Source organism: Ascidiella aspersa, chromosome 3 (genome assembly GCF_963924565.1).
Source record: "Ascidiella aspersa chromosome 3, kaAscAspe10.2, whole genome shotgun sequence".
NCBI lineage: Eukaryota > Metazoa > Chordata > Ascidiacea > Phlebobranchia > Ascidiidae > Ascidiella > Ascidiella aspersa.
This window is the reverse complement of record NC_139449.1, coordinates 19,263,322-19,288,581: the sequence shown is the minus strand read 5'-3', so window position 1 is coordinate 19,288,581 and position 25,260 is coordinate 19,263,322. Positions and strand designations below refer to the sequence as shown.

Here is a 25,260-nt window from a genome sequence, read left to right as displayed (position 1 = left end):
ACTATTTAGTTAATAGGTATGTGAACAAATTAACCCCCTCGATCATATGCTGAATGGAAATGATGGATGAAGCACCACAAATAGATCTAACAATAGGGGGTGTCAAGGTGAAATTTCCATTCAAACCTTATCCATCGCAATTATCTCTGATGAGCATGATCATTCGAGGACTTCAAAATGAAAAGCATTGCCTGCTAGAAAGTCCAACTGGCAGTGGAAAAAGTCTTGCTCTACTTTGCTCAGCTTTAGCATGGCAAAAGGACTATAGAGAAAAACTAAATGCAACTCTTTCAAGTGAAAGTATATCAAATCTTGAAACTGATTGCTGTGGGAACAGTGGTGAAGAAAATGAGAGTGAGGAAAAGGATACCTACCCGAAAATTTGGTTTGGGACTAGAACACATAAGCAAGTTGCACAAATAACCCATGAACTTGGCCGTACAGCATACAAATCAGTTGAAATGACAATTTTATCTAGCCGCGAACATTCTTGTATTCATCCAGTCAACAAGAATTCAAAAACCAAAAATGATGGGTGTAGAGATTTGTTGAAGGGTACACATCCAGAACTGCCTGGAACACACTGTGGCTTTTATCAAAATGTTCATAGAATGAAGACACATCATAGCCTAAATATGTGTGGTTTGACATCAGCATGGGATTTAGAGGACCTTGTTAAACTAGGAAACCGACTAAATGCATGCCCATATTATTCAACAAGAGAGTTGCTAAGCACAGCATCCATTATATTTTGTCCATACAATTACCTTATAGACCCTGCAATACGGTCACAAATGCAAATTAATCTATCTAATCAAATAGTTATACTAGATGAAGCACACAATGTAGAAGACAGCGCCCGTGAAGCTGCCAGTTTTACTGTTAATGAAATTGAACTTGCTAATACAATTGCTGATCTAGATCATTTAATTGCAGATGATATCAAAGTGGATGATCACAAGTGCTTGCATTTACTATGCACTAAAATGGGACAATGGATTCACAACCACTTGGATGAACTTACTGAATCAGGATTTGAAACATGGTCAAAAATTTGGACTGGGCCAGAATTTTCATCACACTTGGAGCTATGGGGTATAACTGCGGACACATTACCACTTTTAAAAACAAGCTTTGGGAAAGCTATGGACAACAAAGAAAGTGAAGAAGAATCACCACCGATGCTTCACACAGCCAGTCAATCATTGCTTGGTGGTCTATTCCAAGTCTTGGCAAACCTTTTTGTACTTTCTCAAAAGTATGCACCTGATTATAGGATAAGTGTGGTTCGATCAGCAAACTTTGGTGTTCCTCCACCTAAACGAACAAGAGAAGGTTGGATATCAGTTAACAAGCGTAAATCAAAGTTCTTTAGTGTCAATCTTCACTTTTGGTGCCTTAATCCAGCTGTTGCCTTCAGTCATTTAGATTGTACAAGAAGTGTCATTTTAACCTCAGGAACGCTATCTCCGATGTCTTCATTTTCATCTGAACTTGGTCTTAGTTTTCCAATTCAACTAGAAGCACCGCATGTTATCCCGGACTCCCAGGTATGGGTTGGTTCAATTGGTTTTGGACCAGGTGGTCGCCAGTTGCAAGCTACATATCAAAACACAAACAGTTTTGACTTTCAAGATGAGCTAGGATCTTTACTTTTAAATATTTGCTGCATTATTCCAAATGGAGTCCTTTGTTTTTTTTCAAGCTATAAAATGCTTGAAAAGATGGTTGAGAGATGGAAAAACACTGGAATTTGGCATGAAATTGAAAATAAAAAGCACATATTTTCTGAACCACATGGAAAAAACAAGATTGCATTTGATGATGTTTTGCAATCATTTTATGAATCAGTGTCTCCAAATGTGGAATATGCTGTTACAGGGGCATTACTTTTGGCTGTGTGTCGTGGAAAAGTAAGTGAAGGTTTGGATTTTTCTGACAACAATGCAAGAGCTGTTATTACAGTTGGCATTCCATTTCCAAACTTCAAAGACAAACAAGTTGAACTAAAACGTAAATATAATGATACCTATGCCAAACAAAGGGGTTTATTGACAGGTAGTGATTGGTATGAAATTCAAGCCTACAGAGCATTGAATCAAGCATTGGGGCGCTGCATTCGACACAGAAATGACTGGGGTGCACTTATTATTGTTGATAACCGCTTTTGTACTAACCCAAAAAAGTATTGTAAAGGGCTCTCGAAATGGGTGAGGCAAAAAGTGAACAAATATAGCAAGTTTTCTGAAGTAACATCCTCACTGGAAATTTTTTGTCAAGCACAAAATGACAGAATCAACAACAGCAGAAATCCTTCAGTTTTAGATACAACCCCAATTACTGTGACAAAAGCTGAGTCAAGTACCAATGTCAGAAAATCAAAATTTAGTGAAACAAATGATCTGGTTGATTGGTTTTCACCATCCAACAAAGCAAGACAGGCATCTCAAATATTACACAATGGTAAAACAAAACAAAAAAACAGTAATAGCTTTTTAGCGTCAAATGTACCTTTAAAAAATATTACCCCAGAAAAGAAACATATTGTGATTGTTCCCGAATCACCTGAAATAATTATTAGTGATGAGGAAGATTTTCAACCAAAGATAACTAGCACTCTAGTGTCAAGAAATCTGTCCAGAAAGTTTCGAGGAAAGCCTTCAATTCTGGAGCAACAGGCCAAGAAATGCAAAATATCACAGTTTCCAACAACACAACCGGAAGAGGGGAACACTATAACAGACCATAAATCAGATAACGAACAAGACCCAGACTCCTTTGAACTTCTTAATAAAGGAAGAAATATGAGGAAAAAGAGCTTCAGCTATGACAAAAAAATTGTCAAAGATCATTGTTGGCATTGTACAGTGTGTAATGAAAACTTGTTTTCTTTAAATTACACATTAAAGCCTATAGCAAACACCTACAAGTTTGTTTTAAAAAAATTTCCTAAATCAAAACTGATATATTCGTTAAGTATTTCTTTGGACCATGTATTACTAAAACCAGTGGCATCTCGAGTATGTGATATTTCATTAAACACTGCTTGGTGTGAGGATGAAAAGCTGTGCTATATGTTTTACCAATGCCTAGATTGTGATACTGTAGTGGCATTCACTCCTATGTCACAACATAAGCCCAATAATTTGTTTGTATTTACATGCAGTGTTACTGTAGACTAACTTGTACCTTTTCTTGTACACTGTCATGCGGTTAGGCTATAACACCTTTTTTTCAAAGTTCCTGTTTTTCACTTTATAAATAACTTAACTGATCAATGTGATTTTAAATACATTTATTTCTCCATACTGCATTTTTGTTGCTTTTTAAGTACAATAACAAGCAAGAATAAATTATGCAACTAAACACATAGTGACATATGTAGTACAATCAAAAGTATTACGACTTGCGTGTACATAGTAGCAAATTATAAAATCATCGCCATACTTTGTGCAATATATAAATGTTTAATTTAGATTTTGGCATTCAGTTTAGCGTCAGAAAGAACTTGCAAAACAGATACCATGGCATATTCAAAATAATCTGCTAATTTGCGAGCACTTGTTTCTGGACAGGAATTAAAAGCTGTCAAAGTAAAAATGATTTTATTATCATTTATTCTGTAGAAAAATCCATAGCCATCTTCAGTCATTGGTGGTACTCCTCCTTGTGCATGGAAGTATCCAACACAGCTAGTAGACAAAATAAATTTACCATTGCCACCAGTTGCTTCAAATGCTTTGTCTGTATAGATTTCAGGGATTTCATATCCATTTTCTAAACAGGTATATAGGAGACCAAGAAGGTGTCGGTCACAACCTTGGTTAGCAGTACAATCTCCCATTAGTGACAAAAACTTATTTTGTGCAGAGATAAGCAACTTATGTAAATTTAGACACTGAGATGAGTCCTGTGGGGGTTTCAATATCATGTTGTTACAAAATTGTACCACCTCTGGTGTACAGGTTCTGCAAGTTTCTGTGCGACCATGGTAAAATTGTCTAGTCATAGCAGTTTCATAAGTTGGTGCTGGTTTTCCATGCATTTTCATGTAGGCCAGTTGAAGGCACAGTTGCACCATGAAATCTGGATGTATTTTGTGCTGTTTTAAGGCAATTTTGCCAAACTTATCAAAAACCAATTGCAAAACCTCTAAATTTTTTCTTAAAGATTGGTGGAATAGTTCAGCTTCTCTGATGCTTTGTACAACTGTTGTATCTAAGTGAAATTTTAGTTCTTGCGGGCAAACAAAGTCATTGACACCCTTCTCTGCAGGCAGTTTACCTTTGAACTCTTTAATTGCAAAGGTAATGAATTCAACAACGGCAACCATCACCATTGCATCATAAGGAGTATGATCACAGTTACAAAGGGATGCACCATTGTTGGTTACGGCAGAGGTGTAGGACTTGTCATACCATCGACTAGAAGGGTCTTCTGCTGTCATAGCAATGTGGCTAATCTCTGAGTAGTTTTGGGGTGAACAGTCATCAATTGATGAAACAATTAGAGATGTTTCAATATCATGTAGGATTTTTTCATTTTCAGGATCAATTGAGATTAGATGACTTCGTGCCTCTGCCCACTGGTCACGCTCCAAACATGTTAAAGCAGCCACACCCGGCCCTGCTGGCCTTGAACTGCATTTTTCATAGATGTGTTTATACATCAGGTGAAATTCACCTGGGGTGCAGATCTCTCCTGTTGTGGGGTTGGTGCCTGGCATTTTAAAAATGTAACCCTTGAACAAAACAATAATATGGGTTGGTGAATAACCTTCTGCTTCAGTTTTGAAACTGTGATGTAGAACATCAGTGCCTCTTTTTGGGATTCTGCATGTGTTGAAAAGATATCTAAATTGGTGCATGGTGAGAGGCTTGCCATCTGATGTTTTATGGGCAGTGATCATCTCTTTGCGAACCAACTTCCAAAACTGCATAAAAATGTACATCCCTAATGCTGACCGGTGTATTAGCGACCCCTCCTCCAACGGCCAGTAATGTTCCATGTAAGTTCCAGGCCCTGAAAAATTCCCTAAAGGAAGAGCCCATCGTCCATCTAAGTAAACTTTATTTAACCACCATTCCTCAAGCCAGTTCTTTTTCACTTTTGCTCTTTCAGAAAGTTTCTTATGTAATGTTTTACCTTCACCTTCTAGAAACGCAGAGCATATCGCCTCAGTTGTTTTAAGATCCTCTTCTGACAATACTGCCTTGCACGATTCGAGGTATTTTTTAATTGTTTGTTCTAAACTCGGCAAGGGCAAAGACGGCAAAGTCTCATCATGATAAAATGTTTTAGTTTTTGGATTGTTTGGGTCGTGAACAAGTAGAACTGACGCCATTTTTCTTGTTTTTCACAAGCTTGTAGTGGAACTATAACCTAGGTGAAAACAGCTACGGAAGTTATTAAAACGTATTTGCTGCATCATCTCAACACTGATTTTGTGGTCACGCCTTTCTAGTTAATGTTTAACAGACGTAAATATGCGGAACCATGCAAAGTCATAAAACGAAAATCGACCTTTAGACCCAACGTGACGAGCTATTTCGTTGAAACTTGCACCAATTAACTTACAGAACAGCAAAATCTGATTAATACCAATGCAGCAGCATGTGTGTGATAGTTGCCTTTGTCTGATCAAAATAAATCCGGCTTATTGTGCATTCCAACCAGAGGCGCCCGCAGAAAATTTTCCAAGGGGGGGGGGGCAATTAGGGGCGTATCCAGAAAATCAAAAAGGCGGGTCCTGAATTTTTAACTTAGGGAATTCCCCTATTTTCCGTCTGACGTTAATGAATAATGACGTCATAAAACAGCGACGGTATGACGTCATAGAATGGTGATTGCAAGACGTCATAAAAAAATTATAACAGAAACAGCCAAATAACGTCCAGCAAAAGCGAATCTTTAGACGCAAAACGAGCACGTACGTCGTGGACAATCCTGCAAGGCGCCAGCTGCGAAACCACAGTGTGCAATCGTTAAATTCAGGCGAAAAAATTGTGATAGAATGATACATAATTCGACTATCAGCAGCGCAGTTTTCTAAATTCCATGAACGGAACTAGCGCTAAATTACAAGCACGCATTTCAATACTAAACAAAGAACGTTTTTCCCCGGGTGTTATTATGCCACGATTAGCGCAACATCTGCGCCGAGCTGTGTGCCAAGTCAGCTAAATTACAAGCTGCGGTTGAGGAAAAATCAGTTGTATCAATTGCACACTAAACACGTGGTCTTAGATTTAGAATATGCTTAAAGAGCATAGTTTCGCGTTAACTATCATTACATAAAAATGGAGGCTTTGAAACGCGCACGATAGTCATCATTATACCTCCTTTTCAAAATCCGCTTCAGTTAAACAAATGCCGATGTTACACCAACATCGGATATTAGCGAGGAACATTAATTGCGTCTATAGTTCAATCTGCAGTGCTCAGGTCACAAATTAGTTTCTTAACTGTTGTATTTAACATAATTTTTTGTGAGCATGAAACTTGTTGTTCACGACTAACCGTGCCCCAAAAGTGGAGTGATGTTACTGCGTCAAATCAGGGCAATCAACGTTAAAAGTAAGCACGTGTGTTTTTGTGCGACTGAAAAACCAAGCTAAAAGCGAAACTGATAGTTAACACTTCGAAGTATAATCGAAAATAGCGGTCACAGTATTGTGTTTGTGACAGTTCGTTGTAGTTCTAATGATCCCCATTAGTGGATTGCCGAATATTCCTCTTATTTAATTACGTGAATGGGTGAAATACAGGCTGTAGAGTCGGACGCAGATTAGGGACTCGACAAAATCGCACATTTGGCCGAACTCGGGTTGTTTTTAACCGACTCGGCAGTTTTGGTTCCAAGTGCAATACCAAATATAGAAAAAAAAAAACGTTTGGCACGCGAGTTGTCAATATTTGACATTATTCATAAAATGCCACATACGAAAGGTTGCCGACCCCTGACCTAACCGGATAACGAAAACTATCCGGCGTTTACGGCAGACCAAACAAAATACGAAAAACGGCGATTTGCGCTCGATTTTGGTTTCGAATTAGCTTAAGACGCGTAACCCAATTACTTGTCAAGCACGCCGCTTCTAGCAGTTTGTGAAACCGTGACAAAACGAACAAAAAACAATAATATCACTTACGAAAAGGGGGGTAAGACCCCCACCCCCCTGGATACGCCACTGGGGACAATAATTTATAATATTTTTAACCTCCATCATAAGTAATACATATTACACTTACAAATAATACTGATAATGGCATTTTGAAATTCCAGCGAGGGCCCCAATGATTCCAACGGAAATAGTTCGGTCTGACATGAAAGTATATATTTAACTGGGAAGTTTACAACTTATAACAGACGTTCTAATCGGAGATTCAAAGTGTTTTACTGCAAATCAGGCGCGGATTTTCGTTTGGGCGGCATGAATATTATTTTCGACATGAAGTTTCAAGTTGCGTCATAATGTGACGACACAAAGTTACGTCAAAAGGTGACGTTACGAAGTCACATATAAACGTGAAGTCATAAAAAATAATTTTAAGAACACTAAATAGTTCATTTATTTTAAGGGGGTTACTCTTTTTTCAAGAGAGGCGTTACCTTTAATACAAAAGCTATATTACAAATATGTTATCGATTCACACAGAGCGAAACAAACGCCTTTTTATTGTTTAAGTTGCCACAACTCTCATTTTCGATGATGGGATGCAACACACGACGGCTTTGGTCTAAAACAAATTTATCAAAATACGATTAGATAGGCTCACCAATACCATACGTCACAATTTATGGTCAAGGATACGTCCCGTCTTTTTTCCAGCGCGAAGTATTTGATTCGTCAATTCGTCGTAGTCAGCCGGATTACATTTAGTTCTATTTTTTACTAGCACATTCGCGCGAGAATTGACTGCCCACAAATAGTGACAAATGCCCTCTTTAGGTTACATGTTGGGTGACGTCACGTGGTGACGTATATTTGTGACGTCATACTTGAACTTGAAAATGCTATTTCTGGCGATTGTTTAAAAGCGTCCCGATTTTAGGTCAAAAAAATTGGTAACCCTACATAAGACATACTTAAAACGCATTTAGATTAATATTACAAAACCTCTCGCGAGGGAAGGTATTCCCTGGTGTGCCGCTGCTTACAGTTTTCCAAGGTTCGAAATTATAGTGAAGTATGTTTTGTCGTTAATTAATTCAAGTTCTAGCTGTTTTGCAGCTGGCGCCTTACAGGAGTGTCGACGACGCACGTGTTTGCTTGGCGTAATTTCACGATTATGTTACACCATTAACGTGCGACGGAAAATAGGGGAATTACCTAGTTGAAAATTCGGGACATCTCTTTTTTATTTTCTGAATACGCCCCTGCCTTAAACACACTGTTTTTTAAATATAACACACATTTGTGCCAAATTTTGAAACATCAAATTGTTCATGATTGTAATCTAAATTAGATACACCAAAATTAGGGGGTGGCGACCGTGGCGTAAGTTTTCGAAAACTGGAAAAGGTCTCGGCAACTAAAAGGTTGAGAACAACTGCTATACAGTATGACCTGCACGGCTTTAGATCGTTTAAGATGCCAAAACTTTCATTGTTGACTGTAGAGTGTTGGATGAGACACATTGCCACTTTGGCCAAAAACGATTTAGGCCCAATCAAAATTGGCTGAAACATAACACACATTCGTCTGAAAGCACAAAAGGATTACCGTAGTTAAAGTAGACAAAAAAATCAGTGATTAAAGTATAAGAAATAACGGCCCGGAACGGCGTTCGGGGAAAAAACAAAGGAATTTAGGTACGCCGTACCGGTAAAAAATGTTTACAGAAACATTTCAGTTTTTCACCATGCTATCCCACTATATCTTTAAATGTATTTCAACTAAGATTTTAGCTATTTTAAACTGTGTACTACATCGAACGATAGCCTCAGGATCTTAAAACAACTACGGTAGATGTCCTGTTATGAAGTTACTTTGGTCGCCATCTTAAAATTTTCATGCGTTGCGGTAAAATTATTCTAACTTCATCCTCGCAAAAAATACATTTTTGTGGAGAAGGGCACGTAAACTCCTGGATTTGTCACTGCGAGGGGTGTGTGATAATATTAGATCGAGCCGATATCAAGCAAAGTGTTCGTATCGGTACCTGTCCGATGCTATTGTGGTATCGGTGCCGATCCGGTCAGAAATTAATATACGAATTTAGGCCTAGGTTTGTTAAATAACGCAGGGATTTCTACTCTAAAGGGTATTTTTTGAAAACTATATGGGTAGGCCCATGTTCACAACTGTATAACATTAAACTTTTTTTTTTTGCGCTAAATCAAATTTTAGCCTAATAACCTGGAAAAACTTAGCTTTAGACATTTCAATTTCATTAATTGGCTTATTTACGCATAGAAATGACGTATTTTTGTAGCGAATCGCGTTACTTTTTCTCCAAAATATCGGGTAATGTATCGGTTTCGAAATAAAATATTTAGTATCGGACATTTTTTGAATATTACGCAAGTCTAAACAATTCTGTTACAACTTGAAGTTTAACATTTGTTAGTAATTTTGGATCGTTAAGATCGCGGGTTTTCAGCATTACAAATCAAATTAAAGTCATAACATACTGATTGCCTTAATAGAAATAAGTTTTTATGTTTCAAACTTAAGACTTATGTTTAAAAACTTTTTAATGTCTGTTACCGCGCAAAATTTAGGCAGAGTTCGCAAAATTTCGCATTTAATGCGGCGGTTTTAATAGTAACAAATTTTCAGTTTTAAACGAGATTTTACTTACGTTGGACGCAGTATGATACCAGGAGGATTACTTATTTGCTGAATATCACGCAATGTGAACAATGGCTGGTATACCAGTGGTCGGCATCCGCGAGGAGTTTGCTACCGGTCCGTAGCAGGGTTGCCAAAATAAAATTTTGATTTAAACCCGAATTAGTATCAAGCTCTCGTGAGGTTTAAAACAACTGTTGTGCTGTGGCCATATAAGTTACATAAATGCATATACACCCTTGCATATTAATTGAAACAAAACGAGATTTTTTATTAAGTATAAGCTAAATCACATTTCAATTCCAGAAAACAGTACGTATCCATATGGCGTACTTGTCATTTTTATTGAATGTTTTAGTGTTATAGCAGATGTTATTCGCATATAAAAAATTGGTCATGCGCCATGGATCAGGATGATGCAATCATTAGGCTACATCAGCTAATATTGCATCAGGTTTCAGAACGTGGTTATTGTTTTAACTGTGAATAATTTGAGTTCCAACCGTCGTCCCCGATGGACGTGACACCAAGGAAACGTACGAAAATCGTTAAGCTGCCCAAACACACAATTAAAACGTATCCAGAGATAGCACAAGTGCGATGGTTAAGTTCGCATGTAACAGTTACACATGATGTTAATTTTTACAGTTTTAGAAATTTTCCTTTTGTGATTGTTTGTCTGAAATTTGAATTGTTGCGTAATGAGACGACTGCTGTTTATTTTGCTATTGCACTGCCTTCTATTTATCTTCATAAAACGAAGTTCTGTCGTATATATAAAAAAATAATCAGTTTATTTGCATAATAATATGACTTTTTATAACAGAACCAGCTGAAAAATATGACATTTGTAATAGAACCGGATGACAAAATTTGAATCCCACCACTGTATACAAATGTAAAATGGTATATATACGATAAAGCAGTGGTTCTCAACCGGGTGTTACAATGTGATTTTATGGTAAGTGTTAAAATCACATTGTAACATGTTGTAAATCGAATCGAGTGTGACAGACAATTTCCATTGTGATGTAACACAATAGATTGTAAAATGGAAGGCAGAATTACAACAGTACATATGTACTGGATTTTGATTTATGCTATCATTCTCAAAGATGACGTCTAGCAGTGTCAAAAACACCACCACGCATTTTAAGACTTGCTTCGGCGATGCAGCAGCAGAAATCACTTAAACGTGTCATAAAGTAAATTGGTGTTGTGCGTCACTTTACTCAACACAAGGTGCACCAGGCAGACATACCGATTTACTAAAAAGAACTAAACGCAGATATCATGAACCAGAAATATGTTAAGGGTCCGCGACCATTTGAAAGCACCAAAAAGGGGTCACCGGTACAAAAAAGTTGAGAACCACTGCTATAAAGTGTAATTAGGAAAACGCCCGCGGGTTTCATTAAGTTTAATAATTTCCAGACGGAAACATCTCTTTGCGCAAAACAAGCTTAAACTTCGGATTGAAATTTTCTTTACTAAACATTTGTTTTTTTAAGGCCGGCCTGCCACAAAAATTTCAGTTTTAAACCGGTCCGCATTGCAAAAAAGGTTGCCAATCCCTGTGGTATTCAACTTAAGGTTTGACGTTAGTGAATGGTTCCCTATTGATATATGTCACTGGTTTTTGTTGCGTAAAAGATGTTTGACGTGCTTAGCCGTTGGACATTTAGCCTAGTCGTTTCATTTCAAATAAGCATGCGTTATTTGCAATTTTGTTTCAACAAAATGTATAATTTTAGTTTGCGAAGACGAACGATTAGATGTTTCACAGTCACGCAGATAAATGCGTTAATTTATAACACGCCATCCGATTAAATGCTGCTTCCACGCAGTCTAAAGAATGTGACTCCATTGGTGGGAAAGCATTTAGTTAACCCATTTCAGGCACAATAAGAAAAAAAATAGTCAAGGGCGACCAACATATATGCTGTATAACAATTAACGATTAGAGAAATTAAAATGTTTTATTTAGAAAAAAAATAACATGTTTACCACTATTCACACTATTTAGCTTTAAAGCTAGGATATTACGCTATTCGTAACGCTTTTTAGTAACATATGGTAAATTACCTTTTTAAATCATCGGCAATAACACGCGGCTCAAGAAAATGACGCAAAGTACAACCTAATATGTAATAGTTTTAAGATGGCATCTTACATTTTGTTTAATGCTTGAGAATGATTTGGTCCGGGGAATGAGAATTAGTTATGGACACAACAGTGCCTTTGCCAACACGTACGGCCTAATATTGTTGCTGCTTTCACGAGGGCCACATCCTACTTTAATTGTAGAAAGTATTTACCCGACTCAATTTTTTTTTTAATACAAAACATTACTTTCGGTTACAGTTCAAATTACTTAGACAAACCACTCTTAAAAATAGGGCCCTGAAAAATAGCCCCTGACAAAATATAAAACAACCGCAACCCCGTTAGGTTAATTAGTTGCATTAAATTCTTTTGTATGTGGTCTACAGTAAGTATATATGCAGTTTTCAATATGCGTCCCGGATTTACGTTCTTAAAATATGGCAAGCCTAAGTATACCCAGAAAAAAAAAAAACTGTTTTCAAGGTCAACTTATTTAGAGGTTAAAGGTTAAACGAAACTGATTTGGATACGCGCTACGCGTTGGCGTTACTTCAGCAATGGCGGTACAAAATAACCGTTTGTTTGAGTTTTAAGGTTTTTTTTGTCTAAAGCAGTGGTAAAAGTAACCCAAAACGGTGCGGAATGCCATTCCTGTAAAATGCTTTTCTCCGGTTCGCCTTACCCGTACGCCGTGGCCGTACCGGTGATACTAGGCTGTCATCTCCTTCCTTGGATGTATTTGCACGGCGCTGGTCCAGAATCCTACCAAAACGCATATTATTTCGGTTAGGGCGCGGGTTAGTGTTAGGGTGGGTTAAGCATTATTATTAAATAAAAATGCTTGAACCACCTCACCCCAAACGTTAACTTTCACCCTAACGCAAAAATGAACGTTGCTTTAATGGTTGTTTGAACGCTGTGGTAGGATTCTAGACCAGGTCCATTTAAACCAATATTTAAGTTGCATCTTTGTGCACTACATTAAACCCAGTCTTTGCACGCCCATATCTCAGGTGTGCAGTGCCAAATTGTGCAGGTGTGCAATCAAAGTTTTATGCACACCTGATTTTTTCAAATCTAGCACAACCTAGGTTTGTAAATTACTAACTCCAGTCTGCCACACAAGGTTTGCGCCTGCCACAGGATGCAGACTGGCATTTTAGGTATATATCGTGGGATTTTTAGTCTAGCGCCAAGTATTTTTGGTTTGTTTGCTTTGAAGTTTTGTTTTTCCATTAAAAACCACCTTTATGCTAATGAATGCTTAGCCCACTTTAAATGGTATACATTTGTACCCACAAGTTTTTTTCACAGAAGGGACTTTTTCATGGCTTTCCTTTTTTCCAACTTCACAATTTCGTACTACTGAACAGGTCTTTAGCAATAAATCATCTTCCAATTTATCAGATCTATGTACAGTAGTGTGTATTGTGCTGTTCAGTTGTTAGTTAAAAGTAACTTAAAAGCAATGACTCATTTACTGATTTGACGGCTCTCACCTTTAACAGTATTTCTCCGCACCACCGTAAAGTACAACTGTTTCTCTTATTTTTACATTTCACACATCTATACCAACATTCTAAAATAAAATTAAATCTATCATAAAAACAAACAAAAACTGAGATCTGCCCCTGCCTTCAGTAGGTTTCAGTCTGAAATAAAGTTTAACATATGCCAATAATACATTTCGGCTTGATTACAGTTGAATTAAGTTTTAGTCTAAGAACAGAATTGAAAAATGTTGATTACAAGGCTGTTTGCCACAGGAACAAGAAGATTTTCAACTTTAAGAAAACCGGTTTCAAATGGTAATTATATTGAATAATTTTAAGTCTGTTTGAACTTTCATTCTCTGTTATAAGCAGTACTCAACTTATTAAGCATATGTAGCTCAGTTGGTAGGAGATCATCTGCTAAGACTAGGGTCATGCATTTTAACGTTGCTAAATTTCTGGCATTTTATTGCTTGCACGTCACATCCATAGTCAAGAGCCCAGGGATTGACAATAAATTATGATTTGAACTCACCAACAGTTGGCAAGCATTTACCCATAATTGCACTACCCTAGAATGCCTGGACTTTTTACCATGCTTGATGTTTTTGTTTAATTATTGTTTTAGTAGTTGCATAATTGGTATCATCTTTGTTGTTTAACATAACACCAATCAACCAAAAAAAATTCCGCTCAACTTAATACACCAACAATTATTTACTTAGGGCACTCACCAGTTGCACACAATGGCAAGTACAAAATGTCCACTTCCCCCTACTAAATGATTATGGTACATTATTTTTCTCAGCCATTCTCAACCAATATAAACCAACATTGCAGCGGAGAATGATGTCTGGTGGTGTTGACCTGTCCTTAACACAAGCATTGGTTTGGTTTGCAGGATGTTCATTGCCTATCATTACTGTTGTAAGCTTACTTTTATATTTGTTTGTTGGATTGATAGGCTCTGACTTCTGCTGAATATGACATTACAACATAGATAGTGATAAGGTGTTTTATACAGGGATGGATCTAGGATGTTTGTATTTTGAAACTATAAAATAATTTCATATTTGACTTCACAGGTTAAGTTTATAAAGGGATGTCATTGTTTAGTAATTATAAAAGCTAGCTGTTCTTTTCATGCAGTTTTTGTTTCTAAAAGTACGCCTCCCTATATCAAAAAAATAGAGAAAACCCAGTGAAGTTTTAATCAATGCTACTCTTGAACTCATGGATACTAATTCTTTGATTTTGTTGATTATGTCTTCCATTTCTATCAGTATATCTACATTTGCAATCAAATTTCTGAGGATACCCTTAATGCACTACTATTTCCAAAAGTATATATATATATTTATGGAAAAAGTTAACCTTTAAACTACAATCCATATAACTTTGTATAAATTAGGATTATTTACTGCAAATAATGTTAACAAAACCCATTAACTAATGGGTCTTTAAACATGGCAAATATTTTTTATATTATAAATATTGTTTAAACTACATCTGGTGGATAACTATAACTATATGTCAGTTTAAAGAATAGAATTTATTTTAAACAACAATTAATAAAGTAAACGTTGGAAAAAACAAAACAAATGATTACATTGCTCCACAGTTTTACGAATGCCAAATAATCGCGCTGAGCTCACTTACTTTATCTATTGTAAGGCACATAGAAACATCAGCACCAGTGTTCCGTTTAATTTTTTTCCACATGTGCAGGTGCCCAAATTTTTACATGCCAAAAAATCTGCAAATTGCCTAAATGCGCTTCACAGAAGACTTTTTTGGCTGTCACTTTTTTATGTCATGGTCCTCGGCAGTCCTAGCAAGCACTATTGTTTTTTTAGACATCTTTTTTTATAAACCATAATTTATCTGTCTTTCATTTGCTTGACCTCATCAGATTTATGGGAATCCACAGAGCTGCCGATTTTCTTTTAAGTTGGCAGACACATTAAATAACTCCCAAATAAACTAACATATAAATTAAAACACATCTCATCTTTGAGGATGTTGGAGGCCAACTATGCTTTTTTGTGTTTTTTTTTAGCAAACCATTTTGTGTATTTTTTCATCGCATGTAGCTTAAATACAAATTTAAACTATTGCAGGCTATATAACCACATGGCAAGCTATAGGTAAATACATTTTTTTTTACATTATCTCATTGCTATTCATTTTTGTACCTTAAAACTAGTTTTTAGGATTATAGGGTGTAAAATATGTCAACACCTTTTCGGACAAAATTATGTTATAAAGATTTAAACTAGTCTTTTTTTTGGTTGGTTGTTTGATTATCCTGGTCATTTATTGTTTATTTTTAAGTAAACCTTTATATATGTAGGGTTATATTGCTGTTTCCGACATGACAAAACTTTTCGAGAACTATGAAACTGGAAAAGCTATCCCAATTCCTCAAATCAGCAATGATAAATGGTTGGAAATGAAAGAAAAGGTTTATTTTGTTTATTATTTAAACAGAGGCAAAATAAAAGTTTGTTAATGATGTACTGCTATTTTTAGCATAAATCTTATATTGCCTACAATTCTATTGATAATAATTTATGGTTTGTTAGTCTTTATTTCCCCAAATCCTCTTTTTCTAAAACAGTTCTCTGAACAGGTAAAAAGCATGGCTGAAGATGAAGATGGTAAGTTGATGTTTTTTTTTATATTTTATTATTCAAAGTATCATGAGTTGTACAGTTATAAATTGATGAAGGCCCTACCCTTATAGAAAATTCTTTATATAAGTGGAATTACCATATGTAGAAAACAATGTTGGATAAACCTATTTGACAAATGGTGTTATAATTCTATCTGTGATTTTTTTTAAAGTTCATCTAGGATATTTTAAGACTAAAAGTATAAATATGCTGCTTGTTTCTTACAATTTTGTTCTCATAGAAATAAAAAATATTTTTTTAATATAAAAAAACAAGATTGTAAAAGCAAGCCGTCGAAATATAAATGAGTGATTAATCAAGTGGAAAATTTTAATAAGTTACCAAATCATAATAGGGCTAAATCAAAACATAGAATAAAATAATTGAACGGTTTAGTCGCTAAAAACTTCTGTGAGTGACTATTTAGATTCATTTTAAAATCAGTAGTTTAGTGTGGAGTTAACTGCCACAAGCGCTGCCAAAAGCAGCATTGGGCTGGAAGCTTTTAATTTTGTGTTACAATTTTGTATTTTGTGGATTTCTAATAAAATAAATCTGTTTACACGGCAATGGCTGTAATTAGGTCTATTTTTCATGGATCCTATAAATCTTTTTCATGGATCCTAAAATCGCCATACTCACTGTTCAGTATGTATATATCTAGCAAGTCACAGTAACTAAATATAAGCAGGAAAACCAGATTTTAATCACCATTAATAATTTGTTAGTGTTTGACATTCACCAATGTGTTACAAACTTACAGTCTCCTCGCAAAACCAGTTAAAAATGTCTACATAAATAGCAAACATACTACTAAATAAATTTATGTTAAATTTATGTAATGTATTGACCTGTAAGTCGCTAGTCAGTTGTTGTATAAGAGCCCTTCGTCAATTTCATATATTTTTCTTAGTGTTTTAAATTGAACAGTAATCTTTAAAACAAGCATAACATTTCTTTGTTTTCCCCAAATGTGGCTTGTAAAATGGGGGTAATAAAAAACAAGTGTACATTAGGACCATTTATAATAATTTATAGAAGCAGGTTCGACTTTATTTAAAATAAATAGACTAAAAATGCTGTTTCAAAGCCACAACAATACGCAAATTTCATGAATACCTTTAATGGAAAGAGAATTTGAGTAAAAAAAAACATTTTTGATGATTACATTATGGTACCCCGAATTTGCACCTGTTTAAAATATTTTAAGCAACTAATTTCTCCCTGGTAAATTAAAACTGTGCTTTTCAACAGTTAGCACTAGTCATCAGTGGTATTTTCTAAGTAAATTACCTCAACAACATGAGTTTTTAGATTTGTGGGCCAGTCCGAGGACAACCTGGAATTATTAGCTTTTTCTTATTTTTAAATTGCTAAGTTGCCTTTATTTCATCCTCATCATTACAAAAAACATTCATATCTTTCCCCTATGTTATGGGACAAGTCTAAAATAATTGCTCAAGTCTACCTCTGTGATCTGCACTTGTTTAGGTTCTGGGCCACTTGTTATGTTTACTAAAAATAAATTTTCTACTTTTTCTACTAAGGTAAATTTATAGAAGTTTAACATCTCAAGCTAATTACTTACCTACTGTTAAGGCAAATTTTGATCAATTAACCTGAAGAGAATAACCCTAGAAGTTTCAATTTAATCTATTTTGCCTTTTTGAGCATAATATTACCTTCATGTGGTATTGATTTGGATCGCAATACACTTTGTTGAAAATATCGGGTATCGGTATCAGAATAAAAGTCCCTTTTCATGACTGATTAATTTCTTTAAATGTTTCACTTTCTTTTGGCACCAATGTTACCTGGTATTCATTCATTTTGGTGTATAGCTTTAAATTTTCTGAATAAAACGCTTTAAATTTTCTGAATAAAATCTAAAAAACTAAAACAGCCAGGAAAGTAAGGTATTTTTTGTTTAATAGATCAATGTTATGACACAACACAGAATAAAGGCCATTGCCACAAACTTGGTTGTATAGGAATTACACAAACGTTTCTAATGGTCTTACAAACCTTTTTAAGACACAAATTTAACAACTGTTGTTTTACTCAGAGAAAAAAAATTAAAATGGTTGAGGGCTTATTGGTTAGGCCAAGAATGTAATTTTCACCTGAAAAAGAAATTAAAAAAAAATTATATATACTTTAGGTGTGATGACATTGTTTTTGTTTACCCCAACTTTACCAAATTTTTTTTTACCCCAAGTGACTATATTGCTTTTAATACATGTTAGGCTTGCACAATAACTTTTGATTGACGCTTAATGATTAGGCGAACGTTGGTAATTGCTTGCCTGAAAAAAAAAACGATGACACTGCACTACCTAGGCATATTTAAAGCAAGCACAGTAATTGCTTCCCCACCCCCCATGTTTGTGTTATGCACAATTAGGCGCAACCTCCCGTGGAAAAACGAACAATTAGATTGGTTCCAATTACCTGATATAAACAGTAAAATTGTACTTGAATTTAATTTAGATTCAAATCTAATGATCCAATATTCTACTTTGAACATCTCTAACATTGTTGAAATAAAACCTAATTTACAATAATATATAGTATTGAACAAGACCTACATTTGACAAAAAAGTTTTTAAACCCATCAGAATGGGTCATAAATCTCTCAAAACATCTACAAAGTTAGTGGTGGGGTTTCTGGTTTAATATTTGAGAAGTGTCAGAGGTTGTTTAAATCCTAGGCGGTTTATTGTACTCCGGTCTTGGCCATTTGACGACATAGATGTTGTCTAAATTTGGTCTTGTATTGAATTTGGTTTTATATAACTCTTGATATTATTCCAATTTTAAATGTTTTTGCTAAGATTCCGTTTATTTTAATACCAAATAGAAATATGATATCAGTTAAAGATTGACATTTTTTTATGTTAATTGATTACTATTTTACATATTAAAAGTGATGTTTTGTTTAACAAATAGGTTTGCTGGTATATCCTATTTTGCAGTATTTTTTGTAATTTTTTTTTAAGAATATGGTAATGAATATTATCAGGGTTGGATGCATAACATATATTGATGCATTATTTGCTTTATTTGCATGATTAATATTTAATTTGAAGTTTTCAAGATTTAGCTAGATGCACATGACAGAGTAACAAAGAACCTTGTGACAAAGTTGTAATTTTATTTAGTAAGAAATTGTAATTTGTAATCTGGATCAGGCAGGCTCTGTAATTTAAAAAGCCTACGGTTCAAGATGACCAGGCCTCTGCAGTGTTTATAGAATATTGCAGGTGAGGATATTTTTAATTTACAACTAACTGATTAAGTCTTTTAATTTTACAAATATTGCATTTTGCTGTTAATTCTGTCATGTGCATGTAGTGTGTTTTAATTATTATAAACTAAAGTGGTCAGACAATTATTAAGGTGATTGTTAAATCATTTAATGTCCATGTGACATTATTTGTTCGAGATAGTTAATGCAAACCATACGCTGTCAAATTCAGATATACTCTTCTCATTAATCTGTACTTATACAAGTTTGTTCTCAACAATAAGGCACACTTAAGATTTTACATTTTTCAATGTTTATTTTATCATGTTTTCCTGGCAACACAGAAAAGCTTTAAAATAGTTCAATAACAATTGTGTTAACCCTTTTTCTGTGTTTTTTATTGAATTTTCCGTTTTATCCAGAAGATGATGAGGAAGATGGTGCCGAACTAACAGCAGCTGATGCTGATAATGACATCAGTGATCATGAAACTGCGACAGAGGTTAACTTTTTTTTAACTAAAATTTACAATAATATGTGTTTTAAAATGGATTTTGGAAAGCTAGTGTACACATTGCACACTTTTGTAATATAGTTTCCCTAGTTCATGGTTACCATATTTTGTGTACTGCGTATCTGTGGAAGTTTTATGTATATGAATTGTCATATTTTGGAACACTATAAACGGATCTGTTCATAAGTTTAATGGTGAAAATAACGGCCCAAATAGACGTTAAAAGCGACATGCTTTATTTTCAAACGTTTCGGCAATTTCTAATGCCATCATCAGTGATATGAAGGCCACATCGTGATCATAAGAATCATTCTTATCATTTCTTGGTGCGACCAAAGTGTGTATAAACGGGTGCAACCGATGTGGCCTTCATATCACTGATGATGGCATTAGAAATTGCCGAGACGTTTAAAAATAAAGCATGTCGCTTTTAACGTCTATTTGGGCCGTTATTTTCACCATTAAATTGTTATATTGGTGTTTAGATTTCCTATGTGTAGCTAACTTATAGGTTATTGAAGCTTAACCTGACAAATTGATAACAGATGCAGAATTAGCCAACTCTAGAATACTCCCAAAATAGCGTATAGTGCAGGCGGGACAGATCTAGGATGTTTGTTTTGGACAGGAAGGCCTAATCAAATTACAATTTTTGTCATGTTAGTAAAACGATAAAAGGTATCCCGCTTTTCAAAAACTTTTCTTTTTCAACTTTTCAATGAGATATTAAACTAGTGCCCTAAATAAAATATAAACCTAAACCATACAAACGCAATTTTTTATAAAGATTTTTGTTGATATTTTGTTTGCTCACTTGTATGTAATCGGTAAATAGAGAAATAGGCAAATACTATTTTGGTATGATACTCATTAAATACCTAAGGCGGCGCAAGGCACACAACAATTACAAGTGATTTGGCAATAAAGTGATAACGGCCATTCCCTCCACTGGCTGCACAGAAACAGTGTAAAAAGTTCACACGCACTGCAAAATAAAATACATTGCGTTTTCCTTGATTACGAAGGTTACCTCACGGCGCCATGGCCATATTGCAAAAACGATATAGATTCGCGTAAGGTGCTAAAATATTGCATTAACTAGATAACTGTGTCTGGAATTTAAATTCATGTGTAGTGAAAAAGCAACACAGCGCCTAAAACTGCAGTTTTGTTTTTAGATAACCACCGAATCGGATGAGCACATAACTGGTAATTATAGTAATATTAGATATTTCCTGTTTAGAGTTAGTTAACCCAATGTTTTTGATTCAGCTCCTATTTCACAAGAAGTTGAAAAAGACACCATAATTTTTGTTGGTAAGCTAACCCATTATTTTTCAATTCAATGTTTTTAAATCAAACCGAAAATGCTTTGCTATTTAAAAAATATTAAAATAGTTAATGCTTTTTACAGGATTTATCTGTTAGAATTACTCCTGTAACTTGGACCAATATTTATAAAAGTTCGCTGAATGCGTGATATTAATTTGCGTTATTGTTTTGCATGTATCAATTATATACCGTGTATTAACAATACACTTCTAACGTATTTTATCTCTCTCCATATTTGCAGAAGCACCACAAAAAGACTAACATCGCATGGACACTATCGCTAAAGATTATTGTTCCTTCCAGTGACAAAGTTCTCACAGCCAAATTTACTTTTCGTTGTTGCTATCGTATTATTCGTAACCATCGTGCTCCTAATAAAAGTCTATTGGAAACTTGTACTGCCTGTTAATGCTTTTTGAAGTTAACTAAACCAATACGACAGTAGTCTTAAAATTATTTTTTTGTTTTACAGAAGAGTGAGTCCTTGGACATTTTACCAAGATTTTTGTTCCATCTCGCCTCATTCTCTTTTTATTTTTGACCAACTCTCTTCGAATTTTGGACGTTTTGCTCTGTTCTACTTTTGGCAACAATAAACGGATTACTTTTGCCTTGCCACTATGCTGTCGTTCTTTTTTAGGAGAGGAGTCAGAGCTGAGTTAAAGTTCGACAAAGGTGTATATTGCAATAAGTTTGGTACTGCTCCACTCTTTTCCATTAGTCTTTTTATCCGTAAGCAATGGTTTGACGAAGAAACAGCCTTCAGTGGCTTAAATGCTGGTTAGCCTATAAGGACCTGTGAAGCCCTTACTGTTGCTGTAATTAACGAACGTTATAGCCACGATTCGATCGTATACATGTAACACTTAGTACGTTTTTTAGCGGAAACGAAAGAAGAATGGAAGAAATAGAAAATATACACTCAGGGTCAAATATACCCTATCTATGAAGTCTATACGTCCATTTTTTTCGAAAATTCCATAAATACGTCTTCGTAATTTAATTAAATGTCGCGGTGAATAAATAAAGAGCCAAGGTCATTCAATCGAGGATCACCCATAACAGAACGCAGGTAAATTTTAATGTACTGAATGAACGCTCACTTGATGCAGTTGTGACTGAAAAAGTCGCAAATATTTGCAGCAATGATATGGTACTGTGGATCCCCTTAAATGAGGTTGATTGTAGGCTACTAACAGATTGAAGCATTGGCGTATGGTTGTTTCTCGACTCGTTCCCTTCTGAGCCTGCAGAGCGACGGTCCCGGCTTGACCGGAGGTCGTGAGTTCGAACCTCACTGCAGGCTAGTTGTTTTCCTAGTCTGCCCTGCTTGCATCATAGATCAACAGATTCGGTGAGTCTGCGATGGCTTTCGGTGTACATATTTGCAGCAATTTCGAAATTCAGGGAAATGTCTGCAGTTCACTTGCTGCTTTCAATACATCAATCATATTTGTTGGTTTGACTTCTTGGCGCTTCCAGTGGTTTTTCCATCGCAAAAACTCAACTTCTACTACATCTTTCGGTCCTGGAAGGAAGCAGACTTGGACAACTAGATTTATTTTAGTTTTTTAAAATTAGATTAGAATTAAAATTAGAGCATTTTAGTTTTTCCAAATTAGATTAGAATTAGAATTAGATCGTTTTGAGTTTTTTTCAAATTAGATTAGAATTAGAATTACCGAATTCCTAAAAAATCAAATTTGAACTAGAATCACGTTTAGTTTTTACAACCAATTTAATTTAATCACAATTTTTTGTTATAAGAACGTGAATGGTAAATATGTGTGTGCTAATTTGTATGCTTTTTAGCCTGTATAAATTACATCCAAGTCGTTCCAACCAGAAAATTTAAATTTAAATTCTGTGTTTGAACTGAAAGACTAAAAATGCCGTTGGACAAAGTAGCATTTTTGGTAAAATCCAAATTAGATTAGAACTAGAATTAGAGCAAACAAGCAATTCACAAATTAGATTAGAAGTAGAATTAGCCGCATTTTGCTCTAATTCAATGAATTAGAAAACTAGAATTATCTAGTTGTCCAAGTCTGGAAGGAAGCGACCAAACTCTTCAACAACAGCTTTGATCAGCCCGAACGGTTCGTTTATACAGAACTTCGAAAGAAGAGACTGCATGGACAGTGCCTTGGCAGAGTGTTCATTAAACCGTTCACGAAGCTCTCATATGGCAGTATCAATAAAGGGGTAAAAACATTTCGCCGGAGGATAGGCCGGGGCGTTTCCTCTTTGAACTTGGCGTCGAATAATTCGGGGCGGCGTTATAGGCCGACTTAGACAACTAGATAATTCTAGTTTCAATTGAATAAATTACAGCAAAATGCGGCTAATTTTAGTTCTAATCTAATTTGTGAATTGCTTGTGAGCTCTAATTCTAGTTCTAATCCAATTCGGATTTTACAAAAAAAATGCTAAATTTTTTCAACGGCTTTTTTAGTCTCTCAATTAAATCGAAGAATTTCATTTAAAACTCTTTGGCTGGAATGACTTGTATGTCATTTTTACAATCTAAACATCATCAAACGACGAAAAATTAGTACACACACATTTACCATTCAAGTTCTTATTAGAATAATTTTGCGAGTTAAAATTTGATTTTTTAGGAATTCGGTAATTCTAATCTAATTTGAGAAAACTTAACACGGTCTAATTCTAGTTCTAATCTAATTTGGAAAAACTAAAATGCTCAAATTTTAATTTTAATCCAATTTTAAAAAGCTAAAATAAATCTTGTTGTAGGCTACAAGTCTGGTTATAGGACCGCCATGGCGTGCCTTGGCCTTCGAAATAACATTGGAAAGTTGTCATCTTCTCGCATCTGCTTCACTATGCCAACGCAGTTATTTACAGATGCTGCAGCCTTATCCAAATCCAAAGAGACAGTTTGGGGGAGCATTGCTAACGGTTTAGTAACTTCCAATACTCTTGCAGTAACCTCCAGAGCAACTAACAATGATTGCTCACTGATAGCTTTCATTAACATCAGCGCTTTACCTCCGTTGCGAGGACACGAAGTCGAAGAATCTAATGCTGCGACAACAGCAGGGTAAAGGTCTCTGAATGTCAAAACCATAGTCTGCTTTTCGATCCATCGTGTTGCTACAATCTTGTGTGAGCGTTTTTTGGACAACAGATCGTATAAACCAGGGGTTTTCAACCTTTTTTTGCTCATGGCCCACTAAATTAGTAAAAAAATGGCGGTGGCCCATTTAACGTTTAACGAAAAACATAAAGTTTCAACAACACAATAAATTAATAAAGCTTGTACATTATTTCAAATGTGTTACGTCGCCCCATACTTAATGGCGTGGATGGGGACCGCCCAGGCGAGTAGTTCAATATATAAAGCAGTGCAGTAAATATCATGAGCAGCCAATATAAAAATAAGTAGTTTATAATAAAATGCGCGAAATTTTACATATTACATTCCTTTATCTTCTTGCGGTTTTACAGACTTAATTCTGAAACCAGTTAAGAGTCCTAAAAATTGTACTTCCTTGCAACAGCTAACGGAAAACAGAGGGCTTTTGATAGCATTTGGAAAATGAAACCAGACATTGGTGCTTTATATTTTGCAACTCAAGATATTTTTCGAAACAACTCCCAAGACTAACAAGACTAATTATAAAATGCCAATAATATTTTTACAATTTTTTTTTTGTATGATATTTTTTGGGTTTCGAGCGCATGGTTAATCTCCCTTTTCACGTTGGTGTAAAATTTGAAAACAATATAACAACATTAGGTCGAGGCTTTTGTTATTTATCTGTCGGACTCTTATGTGTTCATAATGACACGCTGTTTGACATCACTGTACACAAAACTCTGTGGCCTACTGAAAACAGCGTCATGGTCCACTACTGGGCCATGGCCCATAGGTTGAAAACCTCTGGTATAAACGATTGCAGAGAGGCCATCCTTTTATTAGAATCAGAAAATAATACTGCTGTAGATTGAATAGTGGCTAGTGCCGCAGATATTGGTGGCACATTTAAAGCTTTGGCCAGACAGAGATCCAGGTCGTGTGCCGCACAATGTACGTAAACAGAATTTGGACATTTGTCTCAGACATACTTTT

At 35.3% G+C, this 25,260-nt stretch overlaps 3 protein-coding genes and 1 pseudogene across 4 annotated transcripts; 2 read left to right on the top strand and 2 right to left on the bottom strand.

The window, feature by feature from the left end:
* LOC146160602 (Fanconi anemia group J protein-like) lies at positions 1 to 3,299 on the top strand. The gene has a single exon (XM_083384000.1). The coding sequence runs from the start codon at positions 54 to 56 to the stop codon at positions 3,180 to 3,182; it is 3,129 nt and encodes a 1,042-aa protein (XP_083240126.1). The 5' UTR covers positions 1 to 53; the 3' UTR covers positions 3,183 to 3,299.
* Positions 3,300 to 3,397: 98 nt separating this feature from the next.
* LOC146160601 (peroxisomal carnitine O-octanoyltransferase-like) lies at positions 3,398 to 5,626 on the bottom strand. Its single transcript, XM_083384614.1, has one exon. The coding sequence runs from the start codon at positions 5,342 to 5,344 to the stop codon at positions 3,473 to 3,475; it is 1,872 nt and encodes a 623-aa protein (XP_083240740.1). The 5' UTR covers positions 5,345 to 5,626; the 3' UTR covers positions 3,398 to 3,472.
* A 7,977-nt stretch (positions 5,627 to 13,603) lies between these two features.
* Positions 13,604 to 21,629, top strand: LOC146160600 (uncharacterized). 2 transcript variants are annotated; one of them, XM_083384780.1, is made up of 8 exons: positions 13,604 to 13,711; positions 14,205 to 14,323; positions 15,750 to 15,860; positions 16,029 to 16,056; positions 19,744 to 19,820; positions 21,011 to 21,041; positions 21,105 to 21,149; positions 21,406 to 21,629. In XM_083384780.1, exons 1-8 carry the CDS (start codon positions 13,642 to 13,644, stop codon positions 21,423 to 21,425), a joined length of 501 nt encoding a protein of 166 aa, XP_083240906.1. In that variant the 5' UTR covers positions 13,604 to 13,641; the 3' UTR covers positions 21,426 to 21,629. The 2 variants fall into 2 exon arrangements, with proteins under 2 accessions (XP_083240906.1, XP_083240905.1); XM_083384779.1 differs by having other exon boundaries at positions 19,741 to 19,820.
* A 487-nt stretch (positions 21,630 to 22,116) lies between these two features.
* Positions 22,117 to 24,165, bottom strand: LOC146160599 (uncharacterized; annotated as a pseudogene).
* Positions 24,166 to 25,260: the final 1,095 nt, after the last annotated feature.